Source organism: Dermacentor andersoni, chromosome 7, assembly GCF_023375885.2.
Source record: "Dermacentor andersoni chromosome 7, qqDerAnde1_hic_scaffold, whole genome shotgun sequence".
Taxonomy (NCBI): Eukaryota; Metazoa; Arthropoda; class Arachnida; order Ixodida; family Ixodidae; genus Dermacentor; species Dermacentor andersoni.
The window spans coordinates 121,954,255-121,974,045 of NC_092820.1; the positions used below are offsets into that span (position 1 = coordinate 121,954,255).

At 46.9% G+C, this 19,791-nt stretch overlaps 2 protein-coding genes across 3 annotated transcripts in view; one reads left to right on the forward strand and one right to left on the reverse strand.

Moving 5' to 3' along the window:
* LOC126533905 (delta(14)-sterol reductase TM7SF2-like) overlaps positions 1 to 12,470 on the reverse strand; it is a 41,771-nt gene extending 29,301 nt beyond the window's left edge. Inside the window, exons 1-6 of the mRNA XM_055072921.2 lie at positions 12,312 to 12,470; positions 10,197 to 10,238; positions 10,054 to 10,086; positions 7,956 to 7,997; positions 6,728 to 7,178; positions 4,773 to 5,038 (exon numbers count right to left, since the gene is read on the reverse strand). Coding sequence (XP_054928896.2) covers positions 4,773 to 5,038; positions 6,728 to 7,178; positions 7,956 to 7,997; positions 10,054 to 10,086; positions 10,197 to 10,238; positions 12,312 to 12,470 — 993 coding nt within the window. The remainder of the gene's footprint in view (positions 1 to 4,772; positions 5,039 to 6,727; positions 7,179 to 7,955; positions 7,998 to 10,053; positions 10,087 to 10,196; positions 10,239 to 12,311) is intronic.
* Positions 12,471 to 16,727: 4,257 nt separating this feature from the next.
* Brf (Brf RNA polymerase III subunit) overlaps positions 16,728 to 19,791 on the forward strand; it is a 55,615-nt gene continuing 52,551 nt past the window's right edge. For both annotated transcript variants that reach the window (XM_050181124.3, XM_055072499.2), the window contains exon 1: positions 16,728 to 17,546. The gene's annotated coding sequence lies outside the window, so the exon portion shown is untranslated. The remainder of the gene's footprint in view (positions 17,547 to 19,791) is intronic.

Below are 19,791 nucleotides of genomic sequence, written 5' to 3' on the forward strand. Positions count from 1 at the left end.
GGGGACGTGGGTCCTAAAAATTTTTTTCTTATTTTTGGGTGAATCTTTAATAAACTCCACTGTCTGGGGTAATTTTTCGTGCTGATTTCAGATCTGTAATTAGATTTTTGATAGCTGTAGCAGTTCAAAAAATATTGAGGTCTGAAGTCAAATTAATTTCAAACTCGTTACGGGGCTTTTTGATGATTCCGTCTTGCTAAACCAAAAACTAAATGCATGACACCATTGCTAAAGACCTCCTGTAGGGGGTGATGCTATTTTTATTCATTTGGAAGCATTTTGCAGACAAGAAAACAATCTTGCATTTATTATGAACATTTTTTTCTAATTAGCAGAGATTACTATACCTGAATGTAATTTTCATGACGGTGCAAGAGTAATAAAAATAGCATCACCCCCCAGATCATTTCAATACGAATAAAATGATACCACCCTTGTCATTTTTGGCCAAAAACAACCCAGAAAAAACACCCGTAAGGCGGAGTACAGTGTGCAAAAACATCGAACTGAAATAAACGCATTTGAAGTTTCAAACAAATGTAGCTTTTGCTGAAGTGAATCTACAGCAATACAAATGGCACCATTTTGAAGCTTTGTGTTTTGTAAGAATGGCCATACTAAATGTGCGACTGCACACTCTCAAAATAATAGCACACTGGCCACTGAACTAGCACAAGAAACTTTATTAGGCACCATGCTCTACAAAGAGCATGGTGCCTGGGTTTCAAACTGAAGTGTAGAACTCTGTGTGGGCATGAATATAGTTCCAGTGTTGTACATGCAGGCTGCCTGATTGAGAGCAGTCTCCATTACAATCAGTGAGGCACTTTTTTTTTCATTTGGTAGAATTGACCATGTTACTGAATGAAGGCTCCGAGTGTAAGTAGCCTTCCAAGTCATCTTCACCTGACAGTGGCTGTGGAACTTAGGATCAGAGAGCCAGTGATAGATATGCAGCTGCTAGGTGCTGTCCAGAATTTTACTTTTGTATGATGCCTCGATCACTTCTGCAGCCAGGTGTGTGCCAGCCCAAGGGGCCTAGTGAACAGAGCTCATGATGAGGTTCTCTTTATGAAGGGGTGCTATGATAGATATTGTTACGAGCTATCGTGACAGTATGATAATAGAGTGAAAGCGCAATGTGCTTGGTTGCGAGTCCGAAGTGCCGATGTGCGAAATGCATAGCTGCAGATACAAGGTGCCGACGCGCGAAATGCCTAGTCGCGGGCTCGAGGAGTCGACCCTCGATGCGCTTATTCGCGGTGTCCGAGGTGCCGACGTGGGAGATGCCTAGTCGCGGGCTCGAGGAGTCGACCCTCGATGCGCTTATTCGCGGTGTCCGAGGTGCCGACGTGGGAGATGCCTAGTCGCGGGCTCGAGGAGTCGACCCTCGATGCGCTTATTCGCGGTGTCCGAGGTGCCGACGTGGGAGATGCCTAGTCGCGGGCTCGAGGAGTCGACCCTCGATGCGCTTATTCGCGGTGTCCGAGGTGCCGACGTGGGAGATGCCTAGTCGCGGGCTCGAGGAGTCGACCCTCGATGCGCTTATTCGCGGTGTCCGAGGTGCCGACGCGCGAAATGCGTAGTCGCGGGCTCGAAAAGTCGACACTCGACGCGCTAATTCGCGCAGTCCTACGTGCCGACGCGCGAAATTCCTAGCCGCGGGCTCGAGGAGTCGACACTCGATGCGCGTATTCGCGCAGTCGGAGGCGCCGATGCACAAAATGATTAGGTGACTGTCCGAGAAGTCCGCGCGCGATGTGCATGATCGCCGAGTCGGAGACTCCCTGTGCGCGAAATGTTTAGCCGCGTTTCCGAGGATTGCGTGCGCGATACGAATTTGTCACGAATTCGAAACACCGAGTGCTGAAAGGCTTAGCCGCATGTCCGAGGATTCCGCGCGTGAATCTTGGTCGCGAAGTCCGCGTCGCCGGTGCTCGGAATGCTTAGCCGCGAGTCTGAAACGTCCACAAGCGTAGGGATCGGCCACGCTACTGCGATGTCCGCGTTGCGCCCGTTTTGACACGTCGAGATTACGGCTAGTGGAGACGCCAAACTCGCGAGGTGCAAAGAGCCGAGCAGACGACGCGAGCGCCGGACCAATGGCGAACCGCGCTGGAGTCACGTGGCGGGCGCGGCCAATCGCAGACTCCGGCACGACCTTCAATCATTTGCTTTTTGTGCGCTTGTTTCTGTATGGAGGAGATCGCTGAAGCGGCAAATTTGAAGACGGAGAAATGCGCTTTCCAACGAGACCAAGATGGCGGCGCTCGGTCGCGCCGTTCCGGAGATATTGTGGCGTGAAAAACGCTATTCTTTCTTGATTTCCGCGAGATTTTTCGCCACCTTGGCTAATAAAACGAATTTTTTTAGAGCACTTCTAGGTGGTTTACAGGGATGATATTTGGGTATCAGATAGAAAAAGGGTTATAGAAACTGAAAATGTGATTTTCAAAAAATCGGTTTTCTGGCCATTTTTCGCGATTTAAAACCCGCGTCCCCCCTTAAGAAACTCCCATAGACGGTGGCGCCAGATTACCCTCTAGGTGTTATAGTGAGAAACTCTATGGTGGTGCTATTTCGTTTGTTTGCGCAGGCCACGTTTTGGCTAGCGTGGTGTGTGGTTGTGCTGTTGTGTCAAGTGTGCTCTGCGACGCTAGGCCTAGGTGCTTCGACGCTCGTCAGTGAACTCCACTGTTCGCAACTTGAGGATTTCGCTTGCCTTCGATGGCGCCCACTTCGTCTTCGTCGTCCTCGCCTATGGCATCGAAGCGCGGAAAGCAGTACCGTACCCACGGAAATAACCTTTGAACAGTTTGTCGACGCTGACAACGAGCTCAACTTCTGCGCAGAACTGACTGACGAGGGAATAGTCCGTCAGGTTGTGGGGGATTCAGTAGACTCCGATGTTGAAAATGAGGAGCCAATGCCTGCGCCGCCTACAAGCGCCGAGTTGACGCGAGCACTGTTGACTCTTTCATCGGTGTACAGTGCTGACATGACCCTTGCTCAGATCGAGGTGAATATGATCGCATGCAACCGGAACGCCGTCCAAACAATCAACAAGTTCTTCAAGCCACTGCAGCAATAACACTGGCTGCCCGACGATGGCCATGTACATAATAAACCGGCAGTCGGCTGCATACAGATTTTTTGAACGCCTCTTTTTATAGCACGTTCATTGATGCTTTGGCAGGGTTTCAGAAGCGTGGTACTTCGCCCTTTACCTCTAGATCCGAGAAAAAAAGAAAAGAGGTGCGTTTTTTTGCATGCATTCATTTTTTTGGACTGCCTGAATTTTCGGACGTTTTTACGTTCGCTAGAGGGTCCGAAAAATCGGTCGTTGACTGTACTCCAGCGCCTAACGCTTGATACGCTGTTTAGAGGTATAAATAAACATTTCATTTTTCACAGTCGACTTTTACAACGTCTATTTTTTAGCACAAGAGGTAAATTTGGTTTCCGAGCTACAAAGGTACGTTGGGCAGTTCTTTTTTGTGGCAGTCCAGATATAGCGATGGCCGATTATAACGACTGGATTTTTCGTTCTTCTTGATATCAATATAAGTGGACTGCACTGTGTACGGTACTTAATCATGTTATTGTCATACATATGTACCCTACTCCCCTCTACAGTCCCCAGGCACTTGAGTGCATTAAAAATAAATAAATAAATAAATCGGGAAACGTGGCACCAGTGTTTGCGGAAACTGCAAGCATGGCAGTTCAGCCTGCATGGGAACAATGGGCAGTACGTGAATTTGCCTAAACTTCATCCTCCTGGCTTCAGATGACCCACTGACTTTGCAAATGAACCATCTTCAGCGAAATACTGTCATAAATGCAACAATTCACAATAGGTGATATCAAAAATATGGCGATCATAGCATATTCCTGGCTCCTGCAAATGCCTATGGCAGCATGCAGTACATAGGAGCGCGGCCTTCAAGATCGATTGTGGTTACTTGGAGCGCGCAGTCGCTGAAGGATGAATTTGGACACCACCCATTACTCCGCTCGTGCACACGAACTTAACTGCCTTCGAGTGTTTAGAATGCAGTTGCTCTGAAACTAGGGCAATAAAAGCTGACGTGGTGTAATGATTAATGTCTCGAGAGCATTTGAAGTCATAAGCACTAAGATTAGACAAGTAGATTAATTTGACCCTCGTTCGGAAAACCGGATGAGTCGCACTCGTCCTCTGGTCCCGACAAGCGTATGCATTATTCAATGCAATCGAACTCTTGTTAATTTGGACGTATGTGGCTGCACATCGGTTAATTCGGACAACTTTCGGAGCTTGGCGAGCAAGGAGTGCTGCCAATTTGCAACCCAAGAGAGCAAAAATGGTGCTAGTATCCAATCGAAATGAAGCGGCGGAGCCATAGTCATCAGCAGAAATCGTACAATGACAGCAATGCCGGAATGCTTAGTGCCTATTTGTGCCTTTAAAGCCTCTATTCTTGTGTTTACCGCCGCGCATAACACCGCATCGGTGGCGTGCTTCGGTTAATTCGCAGGTTTCTTTCAGTCCTGTGAAATCCAAATCAACGAGGTTTCACTGCACCACTCATCAACCCCATGGTAAGCAGAGTGATGATCGCAGTGCCGCAGTTCCCTTGCAGTAATTCCAGCAGGGGAAGCCCTGCAGTGTCCTCTAAGTGAACTATGTTCTTTGTGCCGCTGGGCAGCCACTGAAGAAATGCAGAAGGCTCCGGCAGGGGGTAAAGGAACACAGCTATGGAGGAACACAGCTAGGTAAAGGAACTCACTGAGGTTGAGTGCATGGTGGCAATGCGTGGGGAAGACCGCACCCCCTGCACGTTGTAGACGTGTGGCGACGATGCGCCCGTGGAGGGGGCGCTGGATATGCGGCGGGTGATCGAATTGCTGCTGAGGTTCACCACAGGCTGGGGAGAAGCGGCACCCAGGGGCGTGGCGAGGCTCGCGCGACTGCGCGCTGGTGCGACGATCGTCTCCGACGAGGACGATGAGGACACCGGAGCGCGCGAAGGGCCGGGCCGTGGGGAGTCGCCACCTGCAAGTTTTCGGCAGTGAGAGGTCACGAGAGGCTGCGTATGGAACGCAATGCAAGCAAGGTGCAGATGCAGCAGCATTTAATTGCCTCGTCAGACGCAAAGAAGGGCAAGACTAGAGTCCTGCACTGCTACTGCAAAGCAACAACGTACTCCTGCAGACAAAAATTCCGTTAAACCCGGCCAGATATGAAATTCAAGAAAGGGTTTCCGATCACTTAGTCAAACAAAAGGGCCTTGCAAAAAGGTTTGATAACGAAAAATTTCAGAGAACCCCAATGAACCAAGGTTAACAGAACAAGGGTGAATAACAAAAATGGTAAATGCGTGATCTTTACCTTCACAGAATATTCATTTATTTACAGCTTATGTCCACTGTCATAACTCTCAGAGAGCATTTCATTGCTGCCTGTGAACCTTGTGTCCTCCATACGGTCAATTTCATGTTTGATGCTCTTTTCTCTAACGACTCCGCAACAATTACAAACAGGACCGTGGCCTTCGCCTAGTCCAACCACTTCGCTAGTTCATCCTGTGATGCGTGGAACTGCCCGAAACGCTACAGACACATGACGTCACTGGTTGCCACAAGCTTAGCATGTAAAATAACTTATAGAATGAGCCTCCGTAATCGAAGATTGAAAGGGGCGCATCGTCATTGTCACGCTACACAAGCGTGATGGTACGCAAGTCGCCATGTTGTGGTGGCAATGGTGATGACATTGGCTATCACTATAGGCTGTTGCGGTTTCGTATCCGATTACACCGCACAGGTAATTTCTGAATTAATTTTATTAGAAAAGAAAAAAGCAAACGTTGTGACTGGGTAAATAATGTTAATTTGTTCATTGTGAGCTACTGTTCTCACTTTCAAATCTTCCCATGGTGGGCCCATAACGAGCGTTTTCAGCAGGGAATGGTGTGTGTTCGACGTATTCACTGTCCCCTAAGTTCCGAAAAGACAGACGCTGCTGCTGAAGGGGCCACTATTGGAGTAAGCACGGGCATGCCGACCAGTCAAGTTAGAATTATCCAACGAAGGCTAACTTTAATGTTGAAATAATGAAACTCTGGCCCATAGAAATGTATAGACACCAGCTAGGATGTTTGGTTGGGATCGAATTAATCAAAAAAACCAAATTAAACTGAGTTGAATTAACGGAAGCATACTGTATCTCTAAAGTGATTAAGAATACTGCTCCTGGGTGCTTGGTAACAATGCTATTATTAAAAAAGCTCATTTTTAAAAAAATCTCCCTTTCATGAAGGTAAATTCTGCACGTCTAGGTTTTTCTGATCGAGAACGTGGAGGGGATATGCTAAAATTTTTTTATAAATTGGCAGCATGTTATATTCAGGTCACCTTTATTTTCTTAATTTATACCCGTGAAAATTGGATGCGCACTAGATTTGGAGGCACAATTGAATAACATGTATATGGTATTTGATGGTCTAGACCTTTACTTAGCAGGAAGGGAAGAAAAAAAAAGGGGAAGAGAATAAGAAGACAAGTTAGAAATACCCTCTCCCATCCCCCATCAGTACATATTTACCTAGAAACAACATGGGATGCAATTGACTTCCAATATTGATATGGGCACCATGGTGAGAATTGCACACATTGACAGACTGAAATAAATTCCACACACGCAATGCTTACAGAAGTGCAATGAAGTGCAAAAGTCACGCACCTTTCTCCCTCGCAGGGCTGACACTCTTCTTTCGCTGCGTAGCGGTGCGTGCTGGCGACTTCGATGTGGCTTTCGTCTTGGCCGGAGTCGTCTTGGCTGGAGTCTTCCTAGCTGGACTTTTGGCTGCCGGCGACTTGCGCGCTGGACTCTTGGCCAGCGAAGTCTTCGCTGGAGGACGCCCGGGGCTTTTTGGACGCCCGGGGCTTTTTGGACGCCCGGGGCTTTTTTTTGCCGGACTTTTGGCCTTCTTGGCCGGGCTTGGGGACTTGGGGGAGGCAGCCTTCTGCGGCGACCGGGACGTTCTCGAGGATGTGGTGGGGCCAGCTCGGGATGCGCTGCGGCTCCTGCTACGGCTCGTGACACGCTGCGTCTTTGGCGACTTCGATGACGAGCGGCTGCGCGACGTCATCGTACGGGTGCTACGGCTGGTGACTGTCACCGAAGACTCACTCTGCACGAGGCGAAAAAGAAAAAGAGAAGAACAAAAACAAAAGTTGGGGGTAAGGTGGCAGTCCTCCAAATGATACGCAGCAAAGATTGAGGAAGATGTTGAGAACACCAAGTCGGTATTGGATCTCACATTTGACCGCATGATAAAATGATGCAGGGGACCATGTGTGCCTCCCTTTCCTTGTCGTCTGTGCAATGCTTCACCTACTTACAAAGCTTCTCGTTCATTCTCCATTGCACAATTTCACATTGACAAGTGCAAAGACAACTCCATTACTTTGGAGAGGCTCCCCACAGCAGCAATTGCGGGGCATTTTTTATTAAACCTGTGCTAGCCCAAAGAAGATTAGGCAGTGTGACAGCGGAGAGGACTGATTGGTCCAGCCTGCGAGAGCTCACTCTTCCACCCACATCTCGTCAGCACTGCTCACTCAAAGCGTAACTCAATGTCTCTTGAGCCTCCTCCAACCAACATTGAGATTCCTATCCAACAATAACTGGATAAGCTGATCTCTCAAACAAGGAGCGTGCGCAACTGAGTTTCAGAGGGCCACAGAACTTCCTAACAAGCCAGCATCAACCGTTTTCGCCAAAATGTGTTGCCGTCACCACCCCAACAAAAAAACGCTTCTGGTTGTAAGATGCCGGGGCAGCGAGCGAAAACGGTCACTTTGCCGCCACGTGCCATTCAGGGTTATGACCGTCCTGTAGGGTGACGATCATGCATAGAATGCGTTAGGCGAGTCTGGCACAAGAAAACAGTTACTGTCTCACTCACTGTGTAGCTCCTACGGCTGGTGTACGATGATGACGAGTCAGACTGTGCAAGGATAAAAGAAGACAAAACGAGCAACGGTGCTCCGAGTCAGAAGAGTAGGCCACGCTGCATCAGAACAAGCTCGTGCTCTGCAGAATGTCACTCCTCTAAAAAAATGTTGCGTTATGCCCACTTCATTTTAACTTTCTCATGCACAGATGTTTGTTTCAATGCGACAACTTTTTGCATCGATACCAATAGAAACCATGGAGAATTATCTAAGATGCCGTCAGCTTCTTCGAAATCTACTGAAATTGTGGCGGGCAGCATTTTATACAAGCCGCCAAAAGAATGAAGCAAGCACGAGCGCACTGAACAAAAGAGAAACCAAGCTGGTACCGGCGACCCCCAAAGAGCGCGTGCCTGTCCGCCTCTCGTGGCAATACCTCTGGTAGCAACATACACCCCCTGCAGCCACACAGCGCTGTTGTCTGTGTCCCTCTCCTTGTCCTGTGGTTTAGCGCTGTTTTACTGCTCACACAATTTACTTCTCTTACACCTCTGCCAGGCTCATCCAATTGACATGCAAAGCTAGGGGCACGAATTTGCCTGCCACTTCCTTCTCATTACTTCTAGCACTCTTCTGGCTCTCCTGACATCAAATCAAAATTTTACTTGGCCTCACAAGAATGTCTAATCTCTTTTGTGTTCACAGTTAGAGACCAACCAACCGTCCATTAATTGAAGGACTGGATTCTTGCAGAGAAGCTGATGCTTGAAAGAACACTGAGAAGAACCCAGACAGAAGCTCTGTCTTGTTACACAGCCTCTACATTACGCTTGCAGTGCCCAAGAAAGCCTTGCACGCATAACGCAAAGGATGTGGGTTCAGTTCCCAGCTGCACCAAGTTATCTATCTATTCAGTTTCATTTCCCTTCACTTAATTATTTACTACATTTCAATCAAACATAACAATTACCTTCTCAGACTACACAGGCGCTTCAATTCACTCAAGTGAGGACGCCAATCCAATTCACTCGAGTTAACACAAGCTTTGGTGAAATACCACTCGAGAAGTCACAGGAGTATTGCATTAGTCAACGGATTTACAAAGAAGCCTCACGGGCACCATAGTTAAGGCTTTGGGTTGAAATTCGGCTGACAGTGAGTAGGGTTGGAGTAGGTGCTACGAGAGTCCTAAGCAGTGCGTGTGGTTAAAGGCCAATGGTTGAGCAACTTTCATTGCGTAAAAAGTCTAGTTTCAGAATGTGCAGACATAACGCAACCTTCATGCTAAATGTTCCATTTGAGGTACGAGCGAATGAGTAACATAATGGTAGAAATATACTTTCTTTAATAGAGAACCCCCCCCCCCCAAAATAAGAAAGCAATTGCTGCTCACAAAAAATGACGCACAATCCAAAACGCCAACAACCAGCACGGTGACTGGACATGACTTCCAAGTAGAAGTTGCTCGCAGCACACAGAAAATCTCAAAGGTCAAGGTCCGGGATGTGTATAATTTCGGCTAACCACCAGGTGCCCGTGTCGTCTGCTAATGTGCCACTTAAACCACTATAAAAAATCTAGGCAATTATAGCCATGCAGTTTTGCCAAGACTCCTTTGACAGTCTATGTATGTACCACTCATTTATAACAAATTTTAACAAAATACTTTTTCACCTTTTACAGCCAAATCTAAATTTCACTGCAGTTGGTTTTCAAAACACTAAAGCTGATTATCAAGAGTTGCAATGAATAGTAGTATAGCAGGCAGGCACTGAGGCAGATGCTACGCAGAGCCTACTTAATGTTGCCAACAGTCAGCATGTAAACTTCTGCAAACTTAAATGACTGCTGTCAAGAGTACAGCATCAGCCAAAGAATGCATTTTCAAATCGCGAATGAAGCTAGCGCTGTTCTTGATGCATGCCTACTGAAAGTCAGCACAGATCAGCTAATGTGTATTCTTTTTTCTTCCATCTGCTGCTGATATGTCCTCAGTTCCCCAAATCCTCGTTATAGAGTCCTTTAGCTGGCTGAGAAAGCTCAAGAACAGAACTGGCTGTTCCATGCAGTGCTGCGACAAGAAACAACAAAACGCGCACTGTCACTCACAGTCGAGCTGCTTGGCGTCCACGACGATCTTGACTGCGCAAGAAGAGTGAAGAGAAATGAGCGGTGATATGGATACAGTCTGGAAACGTTACCCTAATGCGTTCGAGAGCTTCAGAGGATATTGGTAAAAAAAGAAAATGTACCCTGGTCACAGCCCCAATGGTAGATGCCAATGTCGAACTTGACTGCACAAGAAAGTTGAAGAGAAATGGACAGATGGACGTTACTCGTCAGCCACGAAAGACGTGCGATGCAGGAGGTTTGTCCGCGACCGTAATCCCTTATTCGGCTCATCTTGAGCAGCCTGGTCTAGTATCAGTAGCAGGGGCAATCAATACTGCAAGGCAAACATTTTCATGCCACACGGTTGCCATTTCATTATCCCCACCTCATTGTTGTCTAAATAGCTGTGAATTCAAGAGTCACTACGTGCTTCAGTTGCTCTTTTTTCCTACAATACCAACGCAGTGTGCTCAGTACTGGACATCACACCTAGGAATCATCACCAAGTACTCGCAGATGAACGCAATTCATAGTTTCTTCCTTCACTTGCGACAAGCATCATAAAACAAGTCGCTAAATGGATATTCGTTGGTACAAGATGCACAACTGTGGCGCACTTACGTAACTGTATTCGAAAGTGAATCAATGCTATCCCCTGTACAAAAATTAATTTTTTGCTAATTGATCCTCAATGGATGCAAGCAAGAAAATCCTTCAAGACAATAAAATTTCCACAATCTTTATCCCCACAATGTTAAAAAATTCTATAAAGTTCAGAAATATTCACTGGCATTAACATCATTCAATGGTATTACGAGTATATAGTTGTATTTTTTGGGGGGGGGCTCAGTGCCAATAGTGTCGCGTAGATGCACTCAAAAATACGAAACTTCCTAAATAAACTTTACCCAATGCGTCTCTCACAACATGTCTAACTTACAAATGAACACTTTTCTGCAATCCAATATGGTAGAAACTCACTACTGCATTCCTTGCTAATACATTCCGCTAGCTGTAACACCCACCAAAGCCGGGCTCCCGTGGCAAAACTTCTTAACAAATTTTTTTTCCTAGCTAACCCTGTGTTCTGCTCCTGCAGCTATATGGAAAATGTGATAGAGGAGTTCTGCTGTACTACAGCTATAGAGTCGTTAAATGCGGCAAGAAGCTGCAATTTATGAACAGCGCGATGAGCAAAAACAACGGTCCTCTAACATGACCAACAGAAATAAACATGCACAGCAAGTGCTGCTTGCCTACAGGCATGAAGCAGGCCACTGGTCACATCATGCACTCCCACATCACTGACGTGCACACGAGTCAGCGCGGTGGCAGGCAGTGCCATGAGTATGCCGTTAAAACTGGAGTGCAGCGAGCCCTCGACTGAATAACAGAAGAAAGAGGGTATAAGAGGCATTCTGCAAGTAGCTGACACCTACCACATGGTTTGGGCTTGTCAGCTAAATTCAGCTCTTTCCCTCAACCCTAACCCAACCCGAGAGGAGTGGGAGGCGACGCTGATCGGTTGCTCGGACCTTCAGGCCCAGAAGGCCTTGGTCCAGAGGGCTAAGCTGGCGGCTCGTACCAATGGGGCTCCGGAATAGGGACTCCACCCATTGCGCAGCCTCTTAAGGGCTCCACCTCTCTTTTTGTTTTCAATAAGAGCTTTCAAGCAAGAAGCAAGCAAGCATTGGCAGAAAATCAACAGCTGGGAATTGGACTTAACTGCTTAAAGGCCAATAAATGCATTGAATGTGAAGATGTACATGTTGAAGGACAGTGGAGACCTTACGCGAGCATGGCAGTTCCGCCACCCTGAAAATGATGGCTATTGCATGGGTTTGCCTAAAGCTTTGTCCTTGTGGCTTAGCTGTGGTTTCAAATGACTTAGTGCCATTCATCGTGTTCAACAAACTACGTTGCGCCATAAACATGATTCGCAACGACTATGCATGAGTGCGCACTGCTGCGTTTATAAAACTGCAATAGCTTGAAAACTCAAGCGAGAGATAAAGCACAATAAATAATGCCACAAAAACATTTGAAGCCACAAACACAAATGCATGTATTAACCATCACTGCCATAGTAGCTCTATGTAGGTAATGATGACGGAAGGGCCGATTTGAGGTGTGCACATGCAGGTTTTTCTCCAACTACCTGTACATATAATGCGCCCAGACAAGCAGCACTTTTGTTTTTCTTTTTTCTTTCACGCCGCCACCGCCATCCCCTTTCCAGGCATGCGCAGTGTTACCTTCGTGACTGACGAGAGGTGCACGACGGCCACCGAGTCGTCGACAAATTGGATTTGGCATTCGTTGCCCTGGATGTGAACCACTCGCGCAGGGAGCGGGTGGTCCTTAACAACCACGTGGGCACCTACCTCAACGTTGCTCTTCCTTGGGGGAGCCATCCTCGCGTGCTACGCCTACAAAAAAACAGATAACGGCAAAAAAAAGAATGGGTGAGGGCGCCACACAAGGCCCTGCATCGCGCAGACGCACAAGTATCTTGGTAACCTCAAAGATTGGGCTGATTGGTTCTCCATGATACAAAGAATAACATCGCAACTTCTGGAACTAGGACAACATAATAATTACAAAAGACAAGGACAAGCGCAGACTCCCAACTGTCAAACTTCACTGCAGCGCTTGTCCTCATCCACATTCTTTGGCTTTGTCCTCGCTCAAGAAGTAGTGCTGTTATGTTTTGAATCACACAAGTACTGTTTAGTGAGCTGTGTATTTGAAGAATTTGCCTGTTCCCCAAACTTTGTGGGTGCTGGCTGCTGCTGGTTTGCCAAGTATACAACAATTTGGACCCCTGTGGTGTGTGCAACTGGGCATGCGACACTGGCTATGTGAACACTCTTGGCCAATACCCCAGAGAGAGAATGCGGTACTGGGTAGGTGCTCGAATAAGCAAGCAGAACAAAACACAAGTTGCCAACTGAAAACTCAGGGAGTCGGCTACAAAGAAGTGAAGAAGTTTACAGCACGATCAGCTGAGCGTGGAGAAAAAAAAAAGTTAACAAAATGGAACTGGAACATGCACTGGGTGAGAAGTGCTGAGCTACATAGAAATGAAGGAAGAAAAGTGAAGACATTTCAGTAAGCATCAAACGAAAGCTTCACTTATCACCGGTTCCTCCATGTGTGTGGAATACACTGCTCTTCTAGGAACTGACAACTGGCCAGAATGTGTTCCGAGACATTGATGGAAATGAAATGACCATAATTTATCGTGATAGAATCCAGCATGCCGTTTGCGATCTAAGCAGAAATTGTAATTTTAAATTGGCAGAGAAAGTCTCACACACCAGTACGTGGCGCAGCCTGGTGCCACTTACTTGGCACTCTGGATGTAGTATACAAGATTGCTGTCCGTAAGTTGGCTGTTATTAAGTACAATGCACTTACTGCTTAAAATTGTCGTTTGTACATCATTAGACGGTTGCATTTTATTCTATGCATATTACGAAGTAAAGAAAGTCCACACCAATGAGCGCCCCACAATGCACGCCGGCACACATGCTGCTGTATGGGTGAGAGTTTGCGAACCAGTACCCAGAGTTGTGTGGTCTCCCTGCGAGGTACAAAATGAGATCGCCTAGTTCTGCCGTAAATGGGTGCCAGCAGTACAATACTAGTACACGCACGGCTACGGCAATGCATTGAACTGCGTGTCAGGTGTAAAAAAGTTGTTCTGCTATCGAGAACTCAACCTGGCTTGGATAAAAAAAGCACTCGACTGGTTAATGACCAAAGCAGCTGGACAGCAAACCGCGAAAATACAGCTATTATTGTAGACATACTTGAACACTTCGGAAAACATGAATTGCAGGAACATCGGCTTGATAAATGAATACTTTGTCACAGCTATGGCCGCACTTGTCTGCCTCCCACCAATGCCGGCTTATAACTGCTGTCATGCTCACCTATCACAGTTTCCAGCATGCTTTCAGCAAAAGACTACATCCTCACTGCAGATCGAAAAATTCAGATAAAGAATGTTCCACGGTGTTTTCCGCGTTACCATTGCATGACTTGACACTCTGACCTGTAAGCTTTCCATTGCACTAAAGAAAAATGGGTGCCATGAAAATTAGAAAAAAATTCGCTTACTGCTGCTTTGCTTTGTTTCTACTCATAGTACATTCAGCTAATAAATTCTGAGCGCTCTGGTAGCACGCTTTACTTGCACCATATTCGTCTGGTTTTTTATAGAATGCTCAGAGGTGCTCTCACCGTTGACCTGTGAGCACAACCGATATCTGGTAGAATTTGTCACTTGGCTGCTGCCACTTCCACTGTTGGTGCCCACATTTTTTGTTGAGTAAAGACACACTTCCGGTTCCTGTTTTAGGTGCATGTACTCTGAACAAGCACACCTCGGTTCCATTTCAGCCTTCTTAAGCTAATTATGCTTTACTGCTGCTCCGTACATAGCCATACACTAACTTGGGGCATCTTTTTCTTTCCAACCTTAACTTCAGTGCCTTTTTCATTGTTCTACACGCACTAGAAGGCCTCAAATAGACGAACCCGGTCAGATACCCAGATCCCCTGAACCCCAAATTGATTTGAAGTCTTCAAAGAAAACCTTGTGGTATTAAAAAAAAGTGGCAATTACCAGCCTGGCAGCTTTGCCAGGATTGCTTCGGTAGTGTATATAGACTACTCATTCTTATAGGAGGTTTATGGCTACACTGTGCTTATATGGATAGACTGCACAGTAATGACAGATGAGAGGCTCAAGTTATCACACATAAGGTTCGCTCTACAAGTAGTGGAAATCAGTGAATGAACATTCAAAAATTGAATAGTGGGACTTTATGCAAGTTGCCTTCACCCAAAAAGATCACATACTCGTGACACCTGCAGCAGAAAGGATGTTACACATCCGCCGCCAAGAAAGTGGATGGGGAATCGGCACCATAGTGGCTCAATTGGTAGAGCATCGCATGTGTAAAGCAAGGACATGGGATCGTTCCCCACCTGCAGCAAGTTGTTTCTTCATCCACTTTCACTTCTATTAATTTATAATTTCTTTAATTCATTTAGTAAGTACAAGTATTTTCCCCTGCGTTTTCCTTGGTGTCTGTTTGTTAGCTTCTTATGATATGCTAGAATTCAGTAGCACACAAGCAACCAAGCAAACAAAAGCTACTGTTTGTTTTCTGGACTTGCACTATGGTTCTATGTTACGAAGTCAACCTGTTATGAAAAAAAAAAAAGGATTAAAATCTTCCAGAGTTTTTAGTATTGTTCATGTGCAACCTATCAGGGCATGCATGCTTTTAAATTACAATCACAGCCTTTATTAAAGAAAGGGCGCGAGCTGCCGCTTCTGTCAGCTGCGAAAACGCCCGGAACCATGCGCGTAGGCTTTTGACGTCCTCATTGAAAGCAGCAGATCACGAGCTTGTTTGGCGGCAGTAACAGTAGACAATAAAGCTTAGGCTGTAATGTATACATAAGAGTTTATCTGTTGAAACGCAGGCCATTGCCCCAGTCACTTTTCAGGCTAACCTTCTGACGCGAACGATAGGTGCCAAAGCAAGCTCAAAACTAGACACTTCGATGCTGTAAACGGCCCCGCGTCATGCGAGGTCCCGTTACCCGCCGTTACTGCATCAACGCTGCTTTCGAAAATACCGCCAAGAACCGTGATGCTGTAGATAATGCGCGTCGGCGCTTTTCGAAAACAGTGTAGTCATGCCGCGACGCGACAACGTACATATCAAAATAATTTGCGCGGCTAGGGAACTGGCAAACAAACAGGCTAATTAACGGTGCATAACGGAAAGGCTACGCCCACCGCAACCGCCAGCCAAACCACGGACGCCGCTACCGCCATCTGCATCGAAGAAGGCGAAGCTCCAATTAGGCCTAGCGACGCAACGACGCCGCCGCTACACAAGGAATAATCGGGCATGCAACGGAACAAATCGGAGCTATCGCGGTTCACTCCGCTCTCTAAGGAACCGCCTTGTAGTTGCACCTGCGCGACCGCTACCACCTCAACAAGCAGCGCAGAATAGCGTGAAGATAAAGCGCAACCGTGGGGTAGCCCGATAACTTGTACCGACGCCGCTGGCAATAAAAAAAAGAGACGCACAGCATTGAGCGCGGTCACTGAACTTGACCTCCGAGTTGCATGTGCACTGCAAATCGTAGCAGAGCACCAAAACATCGCTTATACTCGTTGCAAGTAGACCATCTTGAGTGTCACAATAGGGCGAACACCTGCTAATGCAGCGAGTCGCAGAAGCGGCGGGGTATGCGATGGTCGCCACGAATGCGCCGGTTCGGACACAGCAAGAGTTCGGACTCTCGCGTCCCGCGCAGAGTCGAGTCGTTATCGAAATCTGCGCCGGTGTTTCGCGGATGCGACATATCGTGCACCCACCTGCAATTTCTCTAAGCTGGACTTACCTAATGCCGGTGCCGATCTCTTCGAAAGCCCCCGACGCGCGTGAACGCGTGAGCGCGCGCACACTTCACCTTCGCGAAGCGAACTACCGACAAAACGCAAAATGTAAAGTTAAACGCACGTGTTTTAGCATTCAGGAATCGCGGCGTACGTTAGCGATGATCGGCGCAAACAAGCCGGTTAAAAAAACCACGATAAATAACACTATAAACATTGAAGCGTGTACGTACCCGTTTCAAACCACTCGTCGCAACCGACGCCTTGTCAACGACAAAGGTGCCGCCAGACGCCATTGGCCGGGGGGACGTAACGTGCCCCACTATTGGTGTTTTTTTGCGACGAGTTTTGAAACGTTGTGTTCCATTGGGCGTATTTTCCGTGACGTCATCCACGCTTGACTGCGTTTGCGGAGTCTCGAGACCCGCGAGGGCAAATGGAGGCGGTCCGCTTCTTTATTTTTAGCGAAACGCATTTGGACCAACAATACCCGTGCGTTGTAACAAACACATGCGGCTTGAAAAGTGGCAAGCACGCCGGTGAGCTCTCACGCAGCTTGCGGGCCAAAATGGCGCGTTTTGCGTTGTAAACTGCCTCAACTAGATGGCGCACTAAAACATTAGACTTTTGTACATGTTTGAAGCAGAAGAGTCAGACTGGGCTTATCTCTCTATTCGAGTAGGCCCTGCTGCGCTAGCTGCGGCGGTCTGCTGCATTTTGCAGCCGAGGTGGCCGTGTTGAAAAAGTGGTACAAAGTGGCCGCCGTTTTTTCACATGGCCTGGCCATGAATGGCGCGCCGTATTGGTAGTTTACGCAGTTCTGCAGATACCGAGGCATACGGGCGTTTCACTCAATTGGACGATTTTGTTCGCTCTCTAGAAAACGTGATTCACACCGCCTGTCACTCGCAAGGCGCATCACATCGCCGGTAGAAAGACGAAAAAAGAGGGACTTGTCTAGGCTTCCCCAAAGGCTCGCTCCACTTGTGTGTCGCGATCTTTGTGTCGGCCCAGTCAACTAAGGACATCATTCCCTTCAGGCCGCACCGCCAAGTTGGTAAGTTTACCCTTTCAGTTCTTGATCACTCGCTTAACCATTTCCTTGAGAACCTACAGTCTATGTTGCGCTGGTGGCCGCGTACATAAAGGCGTCGAGCTTTTGCTTCGAATCGCCGCTCATGTACGGCACGTCCGAAGTTCGAATCGCACCGTGACGGAAACTATCGTGTCGCTTTTTTTTTTCTTCTAACCTGCGGGCAATGCTCACGATATTTACATATAATGTACTGGAAATTCGGACCGCATCACTTATCGGTATTTCGTCGAATCTAGGACATATAAACGTATTACTTGCAGCGCTGGTAAACGGGGCCATTCGGTACATACATATTTCTTTTTTTCCGTACATGAAAAAGAATGTAGTGTCATTTCGGGCATTAATTACACCTTTCAGATTCCGAAAAGCGTGCCCTTCAGCATCTGTCAGAACTTTTCAATCAGTTATGTGTTACAAAGTTCCACGTGGTTTGTGCTAGGCGGCACTTTCGCCGACCTTGCGGCGATGGGCTTCCGTGTCCCGCTGTTGGGCGTTTCTCGGCAAGGCCGATTTGTCGATCACGTTTCGGGCAAAACACTTTTTTTTTTTCTTTGCAATCTGACCTGTAGCGGGTGCACAACCTTTGCCGACAGGAACGATGAAAAGCGAAACGCCTACTTTGCACGTCGCCCGATGCCGTATCCGTCGCTGCGACGAAGTTTCTTCTGCGATGCAACATATTGCTCCTGCTTGCGCGCATTTGCCGTGCGCATCCCCGTGTTCTGAAACAGTCGGCAGGTGCGGGACGCTTAGTAAAAGGTGGTCCTGAAGCGATACTTTCGGAAGGTGATCGTTTCACTGCGAACTTTCATTCATCGCAGGCGCACGTTATCACGTGGAAACGCAGAGACGTCCGTTCGTGTTTCACCCCTCAGTGTTGCCTGTTTTTCACTTTATTTCAACGGAGGGCTTCGCCACACCAGCGACGCGATTCTGTGCGCGTACTCGCGAATCGTCAACGAAAGACCCGACTTCAGTGTGGAATCTTGCTTCTCCCTTTTTTTTCTTTTGTGACTAAGCTCGATGTCAGCTGACATGTCATGGCAGTGTAAGCTTTACCTCTGACGCAGCCTAATTTATTTTTATTTCTCAGAATTTTGTACGTGTCGGTCGACTTCTGCTGGCCCAAAGCTTGACTGTTACACGAAATTGAAAACATTGCCAGCCTACTTTTTATACTTATCTCTGTTTTCTCTGAACCTATGCCTTGAGGCTGTACACTGCAGGTTTACGTCCTCAGCTGTATAAACGTTCACACTTCAAACTAGAGCACACAAGTGAAGAGCAGAGGAGGTGTAATGTGACATCATTTGGATCTTGTAACCCAAAACTGTAGTGTGGCGAGCGTTTCTCAGTTATAGCTAGGACATAAATTAAGTTTGGTCCAGTGAGCTAGCTTCTCTGCTGTCTGAAGGCACTGAACTCATGAGAGACAGTTGTAACTTTAACTTGCACGTGACAAATTGGCAATACGTAATTAAGTACACAGACGGTGGACCCAGAGCACTGTGATTGAGGACGGGACTCAATATGACAAAACTGCAAAGAACCAAGTACAATTAAAACAGCAACAAAAAGTGCAGTCATCACTATGAAAGGGAACAGTACATTTTTTTAAAAAACGAAAATAACTCGTGATGCATGGGTTCAAATCTAGGAACTTTACACATAACAATAATTTTTCCTTTTGAACTTTTAGTCTCAATTAACACTTTTATGGAGGACATGCGTGTTTAGCTCCTACGGGAATATTAAAAAATTTAGGTGTTGCCTTTCATATTGGTGACAACTGTGCATTGATCAGCATATCGTGTTTAATAACTGACAACAAAGGCAAACAACCAATAAGTAGCAGAATGTTTCAAATACATCAGATGCATTTACTGGAAATGTAACCAAATTGAAGACGTCAAAATTTCAGCACACAACAGGGCCGGTGTGTTGTAACATTCCATTTCCGCTCTTATTTTCTTGTCACACGTGGTGCAACAAGTGGCTGATCCCTGTGATACTGGTAGCACAGCAACGTCCAGGCCTGATCTCAGCCAATTAATGATGAATGCCGAAAAGGCTGCAAAATGAAATGGAACATTAGAATATAGCGCACTTTTTGGGGGTAGGTTCGTCCTCTATACAGGAAGTTGAGATAGTGGTGGCGGGAGAGGCTATTTGCTAGTTCCTGCCTGCAATACTGCATTCCACGATC